Below are 11,417 nucleotides of genomic sequence, written 5' to 3' on the forward strand. Positions count from 1 at the left end.
TATCAGTCAGTGGCTCTAAGAATTTAGAGATGTTATGCTCACCCTAGCCATATGATTGCTTATATTTCATTGGAGAATAAACTAGAAGTACCCAAAACAACATAAAATGCTATGTGATATATAGATAATGCAATATTTGGAGCAAAGTACCACGATGTGGTGAATGTTTTTACCATGCATAATAATAAGTCGATTGTTGGTAACTAAGCTTGATTGAAAAAATGTTGGTTCTCTCATTTTCATTGGTCAAAGATGTTGATTATTGTTTAAAAAAAATAAACATTATGTTAATAAAAATCCATCAATAGGAAAAACATGATTTGCAATCACAATGTGTGAATTTTGGCATTTGGTTTTGACACAAAGCTTAAAAGAATAGCAAGGGGAAGTGGGAGATGGAGGCAATGATGGGGGTTGTGTGAGAAATAAGAAGCTACAAAGTAAACAAGGCAAGGTCATGGACATGAAAAATTCAAAGTGAGAAAGTTACCCATTTTAGTACTTGACATGATTGACTATTACATTGTTCCTATAACCTTTAAGTTGACTATTACATTATGCCTTTAAGTTGGATTGTGGGACATGGGTCAGTAAGCATCACTTTCTACTTCCATATAAAAGTCGGCAACATTTAAAAACACAAGTTTGAAAATGACATTGATGACAAAGTTTCAAGAGAAAAATCCAAGAAAGAAAAATGATTGAAGAACAAGAGGCTAAAGAGAACGTAACTGAAGGCATGAAAATAGATGGTTGGTAAAGGCTCATAATGGAGGGACAAAACACTAAGCATGATTTCATTAGGTGGACTCTTTTGTGTGAGCTACTAGTCCATGTCTGAAGATGTCTAAACTACTCACTTTAACCCATAGGGGAGACATGCTTCTCGTGACTCACTCACAATCATGGGGTTCATTTTGATAATATCTCTGCCACAACACCTATAGTGTAAGATTGGCTAGCTAGACAATCAAACCTTACAAAAAGTCCTATGTGGACTGACTTCCTTGTGGTGGTGGTTGATATGAAAAGTAAATGAGTATTTGAATGTATGGTATATGGGCACAAGCATGTGTGTGGGTGTTTTTATTAGTTTTAGACATAGGAGGTTACTAGAGTATTGTCACCCTTGCCATATATTGGCTATTGTGTTACTTATCCTATGTATAAAGGTGGCATTCTTCCACAAGGTCATTATGAAAGGTCTAAGTTAAAAGAACTATATGATTGACCCTACTTGTAAGGGTATGAGGTTCACCACCATTCTTTTTATTATTATCAAGGAACATTTTCATCTTCTTCATTTGCAATCACAATATATCCCATTTCCTAATATTATTTCTCCCATATTTCATAACTTCTCTCATCTCATGTGAAGACAACAAACCCATGAAAGCCTTCTTGATTGCATTGTAGGCATGATAAAGTCACTTTTCGAGGGTGTAGGGTATAAGGATGAGCTCAAATGGGTACCTTATCATCACTATCTAGGAGTCACTTTTAAGGCCCATTTTCATCTTCCCTCAACATAAGTTTTCCTCAATTATTTCAAAGATTAAAGGTAATTACTCTATCGCATTAAATTTATCCTCTCTTATATATGATGGTTTGCTACAAGTCAAGATACTTGCATCAATAGGCATGCTTTAGCTTGGTCTAGCGAACATGGACATAAGGTTCAGTACAAGTACCTTATCTTGTGAGGCCCATCACTTTCTTTGTATTCTCCTCAAATTACCTTGTTTTCTAAAGGTTTGGTAGCATTATGCCTATCGTCATATCTTATTATGCAAATTGCCTTGTTTTCAAAGGGGTTGATAGCTGCACTGAACCTATCATCTTGACTTATTCACACAAGCATTCCATCTTGTTTAGGGAGGATTATTAGGCACATCACCTTTTTACTGCCTCACCAAATTGCCTTATTTTCTAAGGGTTTGATAGCATTGAACCTATCAATAGAGCTTATTCTCATGATAAGCATTTACTCTCTATGGATGCTACAAGGAAGATACTTGCATTTGTAGGCATGCTTTGGGTTGGGCTAGGGTGCATGGGCATAAGATCAAGTACAAGTACCCCATCATCATTAGTGAGGATTGTTAGGCCCAATAGCCTCCTCAAATTGCCTTGTTTCAAGGATTTGATAGCCTTAAACCTGTCATTATAACTTATTCTCTGAAGATATCACTCTTGGTGGCATATCACCATGTGCATGGAAAGAAAGGTTTTTTTAAACTGAAGTGCACCAAATGACACTCCTTATGATATTCACAAACATCCCTATCTTGTTGTCCCCTACCCCATCCCCATTGAAGGGTTTTTAGTATGTCTAGACATGTACTTGTTAGCTTTCCCTATGGTACATGTGGTGACATGCATACTGAACACATTTGGACCAATCATTGTCAATTTTGAAATTTATTATTTCATAATCTATAATGTATGATACCTTATAGCTTTATAATAACAAGTTATTTTATTGTTACTTTGGTCCTCCTCTAATGTGGAGGTAGATTATTACGCTTGCTCGAATCTTTAAGCAATCTTTTCCCCCCCATTTCTAAGGAAGTGAGGGCATTATTACTATCTTCTATTTTATTTGAAAGTAGAGAGGTTCTTTCATTATATAATAGGGGAAGTCAAACTTTAAGTATGTAAGTAAGCATACATTTAGGATACTCTAGTCTTAAGAAGGCACATTATGTAACATAATTGTTGATGCCCTTTCCATTTGGATTTGTATATCTCACTAAGGTTGGGTTAGATGAGGGTGGTAGCCAAACCCTCTTTGGGAGGAAGAATGTTGTTGTGTGATGTTAACACATAATGACATGAAAACTTGGGCATTTATTACCAAACTCTTTGCACAAATGAGATGTGGGTTCTCTTGGTTAGAGGAGGTGGTTATAGGTCATTGTGCAATGTGTAGGTAATGGGTTTTAATCCTCACAACTTCAGCCTATCAAACATTTTTATTTGTAAGGGGACACCGGTGCTTGGGTGGGGTGGAGGCACCAGCCACGTCTTTAGTCAAATCATCTTTTACAATATAAATCCATGCCCCTTTTGTATTGATGGCTGGCATCCCTTGTGAACCAGGCCTAAGTATTCTTATGGTTCTGTCACATAAGTTTTGCAAGGACTGAGGGGTGCATAAGTATTATATTGGTTTCTAAGCTAAGGGTGCATAATGGTCATCTTGCTTCTAAAATTGTAACTTTCAATTGAGAAGCTTGATGGGCATGATTCTAGAGCCAATATTTTTTTTAAATGGGTGTACCAATCACATGCTAAAAAACTAATTCAATTGAGAACTTCAAAAATCACATGAATTCACATTGTTGCTATCTTTCTTAAGCTAACAACAATGCTTATTCACCTACCCTACCCTAACTTGACCTAACCCAACATCGCTAGTCTAATCTAGTTAACCCATCTAACACAACCTAATCATGATAACTTATAAGCTTACCTATAACCTGTATGGCTAGACACCCAACTTGCCATTGCTAGCTGCCTTGAAGCTCCGGCATAGCTCCTCTTGTTTCTTTTGAAATCTCAACAAAAGAAATAGAATAAGAACTTATTAGTAGATAAGAGAAGAGACAACCAAGCTACAAGCAAAGCTTCGTGCAATGCCACCTTCTGTTTCCATACTCGCTATACTTTTCTCGCTACAAAAAAGAAATTAGTTGTTACCGATGTAGCATGCAAGTTAGGCTTTGGCTCTATTTGTATTTCAATAAGCTCCTATAATATTGAGAAACAATGGGAATTGCCATTGCCACTTGAAAAAACGAATGTAAGCTAAGACATGTAATGCACTACCAAATATTCAGAAAGCAATAGAAATGCACAACCACCACCACATCATACTACGTAATTTGAAAGCTTCTTGTAAGCAAGTTAAGGAAGACAGATGGAGGATCAGGGCGCCGAGACAGAGGGAGTTGGACGAAAAGAGGGAGTAGAGAGGGAGAGCTTTGCTGTAATCCATTACCGATAATTAAAGGTTACTAGCTATCCTTCTACACATCGCTATTCTCTGAGGTGTTCTTTGAGCGGAACCAATTATGAGTGGAGACCACTTTGGAGTAGAACTTGTGCCACCATCTTAATCCTCTATTTCTTTTAAATCGGCTGGATTCTCCTTGAGGCAATGTACACATATTCTTGAGTGAGGGAGGAAGATGAAGGAGGGGAGGAGTAGGTGAGGTAGAGAGAGAGATTGAGTAGGGAGGTATCGACTCTAGAGGCGAAGGGGAATAGAGAAGGAAAGTGAGGTGCATTAATTTTTTTTTGTCTTAAGTAAATAAAGTTAATTGAATTTTGTTACAATATATTTTTGCAAGGATGTGGATGAGAGCAACACAAGGCGTGAAAATTTCAGTATGATAGCATTCATTTAAAGCCCTTGCACAATGAGAACAATGAGAAAGGCAAAACAAAAGCTTGGCAGATGCCAAAAAGCGACTACCTATGATGTGGGTGCGGAGAGAACACAACACACAGGCCGTGCAGGGGAGTAAGTAGAAAAGCGACTGGGTCATTCAAGGCGCGTTTCTCCTCGAGTAGGTGTGAGGTCAAATCGCTACTTGTTGTTATATGGAACTGATCTTCTTCTTCTTATATGGAACCTCCACCCGCCCAGGTTACACACACACTCTCAACTCACTCACGATGGAGCTCCTCTACTTTGCCTGCCTCTCCCTCCTCCTCCTCCTCGCCTCCCTTCTCTTGATCCAGTTTGCCAACCGAAAACGACCACCCCCTTTCATGCCATCCCTCCTTCGCAAGCATTTCTTCATCACCGGTGGTTCCAGCGGAATTGGCCTCGCCGTTGCCAAGCGAGCCATCCAAGAAGATGCAGCGGTTACGCTCATATCTCGGAATGCTGTCAAGTTACGAGAAGCTGTGGAGAAGCTCGTGAAAGAAACTCAATGCAGCCCAGACAGGATTCGCTTCCAGGTAGAAGAGTCGTTTCCTACAGAATCTTGAGGAGCCCTCCTTTGACCATGCATTGCATCCATCGCAGATTGAAACCTTGAAGAGCGGAGAGGCGCGGAGTGTGAGTGATGATATATTTTTCTGCAGGCCGCGGACGTGGGTGATCAAGCTGCTTTAGCTGCTGCGGTGAAGGAAGCTATTCGGTGGAAGCCAATCGATGTTCTTGTATGCAATGCAGGTCTCACCCGAGGTGGATATCTAGACAATTCGCAGGTTGAGGATCTGGACGTTACTATTCGCACAAACCTGAACGGAACTGTCTACGCACTGCACGAGGCGCTTCCATCCATGAAAGAGCGCAGCGTGAATCATCCCGTTTCCATCCTCTTGATATCTTCCATGGCCTCTCTGGTAAGTTCCTCTAATTTAAAGGAATATCGTCGTCTCATGGTTTTCCCCTCTCGAGTGCATCTAGAGATGTTTGTTCGCTGACGGACTAGGGTTTGCAGTATTTTCTTTACGGTCATACTGTCTACACAGCCACAAAGTATGCGTTGAGAGGGCTGGCAGAGGGGCTTCGAGCTGAATTGCTACCTTACAACATAAAAGTGTGCCTCCTGTGCCCGGGCTTTGTGAAGACGCCTTTCCTTGAGGACGGTATGGATTTCTCCACTGCGTTTGTCTCGTGTGAGTGGCGAGAAATAATGCGTTGTGTGTGAGCAGGAGGGGCGGGATTAAGCTGACAACAAAGGGAAGGCAGACGGAAAAAGTTCTTCTTTTGAGGCCATAGAGTGGTTTTTGATCAGGCTCGTACTCACACTGTTTGCTGGAGTTCCATTGCAGCTACCAGGGAGTACGAAATCACGGAGATCATGAAGAAAGTGAACTTGTTGGATCTTAAAAACTCTGAGTCACCAGACTCCGTGGCTGAGTGCGCAATAGACTCTGTGAAGCGGGGGAAGTACTTGGTGGTGACACAGCACATTGGCATCCAATTGCTTGTGCTGGGGAGAGGCTTTCTCCCGGCAGACAATACCTGGACAGCTCTCTTGGAGACCGTCCTTCTGGTGCCATTCAGGTTGTTTTCCATGAAATGGGCAGGGGACATCAGGCGCGACATCTTGCAAGGCGTGAGCAAGGATTTCAAACGATGAGCCTCGTTTTAGCAGTCGCAGTCTCGGAAGTGGCTGGGAAGCTATTGAGCTTCCCTACGAGCCTGGGATAACAGAAATCCGATCGCACTCGCCATAGCCAAAGCTTGATAAGCTCAGACAATACCATCACTCCTTAAATCAACGCGACCGGATCGGCCACCCATACATCGCGATGTCCCTCATGTAAAATAAGTGCAAGATGCAAAAATCAGAGGCAAATTATTATGTTTTCACTCTATATGCTTTTTAAGGCCCATAGACTACACTTTGAACCGATTCGACTCTACCTTGCGGCATTAAACTTTTCTGTACCTCACTTTTAAAAAAACCACTCAATTAATCTCTACGTTAAATCGTGAACAAAAACAAGGTGGACTTGTTTGTGACAGACTAGAGATCCGCTTCGTTGGGTCTCAACATGGGATCTCAAAAGCAACGTTGCTAATTTGATAATGGTATCTTAAGTTGTGTTGCCACATGCTTAAGATGGCAACAAAGGTAAAGCTACTTGGCGAGAGACCTTGCTCCTCCATTTCCGCATAAAAGCCAAAGGCTTACTCGCTTTCTTCTTATTTGACATACCCCAAGATCATTGTACTCCATGTAAGCACATTAAAGACATGCAATGCTCCCACATTTTGTGTATATGTCCTCGAAAGTGGTTCCCATAGAGAAATCAAACTCAAAGCCAATCTTTAAAACTTTAGAGTTGTTTCCAAAAGTTTTCTTAAACTTGCTTCCCTTCTTCCATCATGCAAGGCTATATTGTTGGATGCCTTACCATGCCATCCAAGCATACATTTCCTTAAACTTGCTTCCCTTCTTCCATCATGCAAGGCTATATTGTTGGATGCCTTACCATGCCATCCAAGCATACAATGGACATACTTTTTCAATTCATCATTCTTGGCATGCTAATCGCTACAACCTACAGGTTAATAAATATTGACAATGCCCTCAAAGGAACCCACTGCAACTCTCAACATTGTCCTTGACCTGTGCATAGGACCATCATCAAAACTTTTCCTAGCCAAGAATATCACGAAAAGGTTGACAATTAATGAAAATCTTACATTTGTAGAGGGCGCAAGCTATACACTCAATAAGATAGTGTAGCTACATGAGCTTACTTGAATGCACCCATTTTTCATGCTACGCCTTTCAAAGGTTGCATGCACCCATTTGATGGAATTTGCACAAAAACATTATCAATTCTAGGATCAAAAGCTACAGCTTCTCCTCTATCTTCTTCACCTTACATGATGTAATCGAAAATGCATTATTGCCTATGTAGCCACACAACATACTTCAAATCCACTACACAATTCAAAAAAAGTAAAGGGAAAGATTTATAATCTACCACAACCCATCATGTATTGGGTAGGGGAATCCCTTAAATTTTTCAGCTACATAAATCTTGCATAAGTTGATGTGTTAATGAACTGAATCGCTTCTCCATTCACAAGGAATTGGGGCATGATGTCCTTTATTTATAATTTGTGTTCGCAGATCATGCTGCAAAGCATTTGGGGGAAAAAATAAAATAAAACAATTCGACTTTGTCAACTGTCATCTCTTTTCATAGGGTGTGGGTGTGGTGTTTAGTTGACGATTTTACTTTTTCTTGAAAAAAGACATGATCTACAAACACTTCTTCGGTGAATATCGGCATCTGTCTCTCTCTCTCTCTCTCTCTCTCTCTCTCTCTCTCTTTCCCCTCTTTCTCTCTCTTCTCTTTTGTCCCTCCCTTCTCTCTCTCTCTCTCTCTCTCTCTCTCTCTCTCTCTCCCCCCCCTCCTCCCTCCCTCCCTCTCTTTCTCTGTCTCTCTCTCTTACCCCTCTCGTCCCCTCCCCCCCCCCTCTCTCTCTCTCTCTCTCTCCTCTCTCGTCCCTTGCCCCCCTCTCTCTCTCTCTCTCTCTCTCTCTCTCGCACCCCCCCTCTCTCTCGCTCTCTCCTCCTCCCCCCCCCCTCTCTCTCTCTCTCTCTCTCTCTCTCTCTCTCTCTCTCTCTGTGAAGGGCATGATCTGCAAACACTTCTTCGGTGAATCTCTCTCTCGTAAACGGGTTGATTACTGAGGAGCAGTATACCCGAGCTACTGGAGCGGCCCCCGAGGTATTTGAAAGTAATTAAATAATGCCAAAATTATAAGTAAAGATTTGATTTTTCATACATTGATATATGTTGTCCCTTGTTTACAGGCCCGTGCACAAGACAACGAGGAAGACGAGGAAGGAGGCACAGAAGGGAGCATGGAAGGCAGCGAGGATTAGTCATAGAAGTAGTGCTAGCTACTCTTTTTTGTACTTAAAGCCACTGGCTTGGCTTCGTGCCTCTTGTATATACACTCCTCTTATTTTTTGTACTTGAAGCCACATGACGTGGCTTAGCTTCCTTATTTTTTGTACTTGAAGCCACATGACGTGGCTTAGCTTCGTGCTATATGTACATACAAGCACTTTTTGAGCTTTCAATTTTATTGCATTTTGGAGTTGTAATGTTTTATTTAGAATTGTAATTAAAATGTGATTGGCTGTAAGAATTAAATTACACAATGTGGATATGGGATTCTTGTAACTATATAGCATACACAACATACACAGCATTCTGTAAATTTTAAAAAAAATATTATAAAGTGCGTCTATCAGTGCGTCTATAAATGTGTCTATATACACGTCTGTCTATTCGATAAGCGTCTATTTTTACGTCTATAAACGCGTTTATAAGAGCGTCTATTTAAGCATCTAAATGCACGTCTATACGCACATGTGTCTGCTATATAGATGCATTGGTAGACATGGGTCTCCAGATGCGCAAATAGACACGCAAATAGACGCGCCCGTAAGTTTTTTATTTAGTTCAGTAAACACGTCTGTGTGCACGTCTATGGGTGCTTTGTCTTGTTGTGAAGTAAAATAATATAAGTTTAAGAAAAAAGATTACAAGTTAGGAATAAAGTTAAAAAAGTTAGATAAATAAATTAAAAGGGAGAAGTTTAAAATTTTAGAATATTTTAGGTGGATAATTTAAAAAAAGGGGGGCACATAGATACACGGGGTTGGTTCAAGGTTTAGAAAAATGGTTATTTTCCCATCCATAAAGGAGGCAGAATCATAGTAAAAAACAATAAAGTATTTCCTAACCTTCTATCAAGGAGGCACAACAATGATTTACGAGCCTTCCATGTAGGAGGCAAAAAATAAAGTTAGTAAATTAATTCTTAGAGATAATAAAGGTTAGGAAAAAAATTCAGGTTAGGAAAAAGGTTATAAAAGTTAGATAGACTCTTAAAAGAATTTTAAGTAGGGGAAGCATAATACATGCATGAATTAATGAGACCATTAATAAAGGTTAATTAGAAAGGAACAAATAGGAAAATTAGTTCAAAAGAGATATATATTATCAATTAATAAGCAAATATTTCATAGAGAAAAAGTATCTTAATAAAGGTGATTCCCAATCAAAAATCATCCATGTGTTTTTGGGCTTTTCTTGCCAAATATGGTGTACTCCTAAGTTTTGTTACATCAGCATGGGCTTTCTACATCTTACGATTTATAATAGCGATTTCACTAGCCTTCAGATTAGCATTAATTCTAGCAGTTTTTTTGTCCACAGCAGTTTTCATTATTGATTCTTCCTGTAAGACAAGAAACTTTTTAGTGTTATAAGTAATAGTAAATTAAATGTATTAAAAATCGAAAAAATCCAAAGACATATATAGAAAAAAACATTAGAACAACGTTAGTTAAAAAGTTAGCATATATTTTTGAAAAAATTAGATATCAATAAGTGGTAGGAGCTCTAAAGAGATGTATGTCTAATTGAACCAAAGAACCAAAAACAGAGAAAAAATAACCTATCTAAGGAACGTAAATTACAACAATGAAATGAGAGAGCACGGGACAAACATTCAAAGAAATGAAAGAGAAAGGGAAGACTAGCAACGCTTATAGACTTACGCGACTACCAGGATGGCTAGAAGCCACACGAGTACATGCAGTTACTATAACAGAGTTTTCACGTCGAAATGAAGGTGCCAAACACGCAAGGCTGAGTTATCACAAAGGTAGATACTGCAAGGTGGTGGATCCAAGTACCGTGACCTCAAGGAAGCATATGGAATGAGAGAACTGCGAAGATATCAAAGCACGTAAAGTACAATAGCATAAGAGCGGTAAAAGAGGCAAGGAAACCAAACGAATATCAGTGAAACAAGAATAGAGATGGTCTAATGATAAGTACCTTACTGATGAAGAGACCGCGCAACAAGAATACCAGTTGCGGAGCTTTAGTCATTGAGCAGGAAACATGCTAGGTAAGAGAGTAGAGGTAAGGATCATTGCGCTGAGCAAGAATATACAAAATCTACGGACGGACATACGTATAAGCTTATCTTATGGTCTTAGGAAGAACGATGATAAGAGAGAATCAGGGAGCTGCGCATAGCTTGGCGATGACTCTATTATCAACAAAGAAGACTACGGATGGCGGACACGGGATAATAACGTAGAGCCGAATAGCAACAAAGGTAAGGTACAATAATACGTATGGTTACAGAGAATAATCTTCAAGGAGGCATATCCAGGGTTGTAATAAGGAGGCTGCGGGAGTAGAAGAATAATGCGAGTAAAACAACAAGACAGCATATTGAGGACGATGTAGAATAACACACCTGGGGAGTCACCATGGAGGAGGGCGGGAGAGCGAAGGGTCGAGGCTAGAGTAGAAGACACTATGCTGATAGAGGTCGGGAAGGGGGTATAAGGTGAGGATAATTAAATAGGTAGATGACACCACGAATTTTTAAACTCACCTTGAAGGTGGGTGTGACCCTATTTTGGTCGTCTTTATTAGTGAGAAACTTATCCACATGGTGGATCACATATACATATCCATAGCTAAAAATTATTCATAGACTCTTTCAACTTCAAAAGCTTACAAGGTACCACTAAATCCATTCAAAGGTCTTTGCACAAGTGCATGCTACATCGATGTTAGCATATACATCATTATCGAAACTATGTCCTCTAGGTAAGTTGCATCCCACCAACGCAATGTATCAGTATTTTTCATAAAGGGTGCGTGTGTGTGTGTGTGTGTGTGTATGTATGTGTATGTTGAGAAAAAGTGATAAGTGAATGTGTGTGTGTGTGTGTGTTTGAAGACTAAACAAAACCCCGTAGTAAAATGAAAACAATTTTAAGGAAAAAATTAGGTGAAACATTACACAAGAAACCAGAGGTGTACAATTTGGAAAAGGTTTGTAGAATGCATGACTATACAAATAAGTTTTGCTTTGATAAGTCGTACCT

General features: G+C 39.8%; 1 protein-coding gene across 1 annotated transcript; it reads left to right on the top strand.

Moving 5' to 3' along the window:
- The first annotated feature begins 4,648 nt into the window (after positions 1-4,648).
- LOC147895761 (3-dehydrosphinganine reductase TSC10B-like) lies at positions 4,649-6,744 on the top strand. Its single transcript, XM_087382100.1, has 4 exons — positions 4,649-4,971; positions 5,098-5,361; positions 5,460-5,607; positions 5,794-6,744. The coding sequence occupies exons 1-4, from the start codon at positions 4,684-4,686 to the stop codon at positions 6,102-6,104; spliced, it is 1,011 nt and encodes a 336-aa protein (XP_087238226.1). The 5' UTR covers positions 4,649-4,683; the 3' UTR covers positions 6,105-6,744.
- The last annotated feature ends 4,673 nt before the right edge of the window (positions 6,745-11,417 follow it).

Source organism: Dipteris shenzhenensis, chromosome 12, assembly GCF_047967505.1.
Source record: "Dipteris shenzhenensis isolate YYH24624 ecotype China chromosome 12, Dip_SZ_1.0, whole genome shotgun sequence".
Classification (NCBI taxonomy): Eukaryota; Viridiplantae; Streptophyta; class Polypodiopsida; order Gleicheniales; family Dipteridaceae; genus Dipteris; species Dipteris shenzhenensis.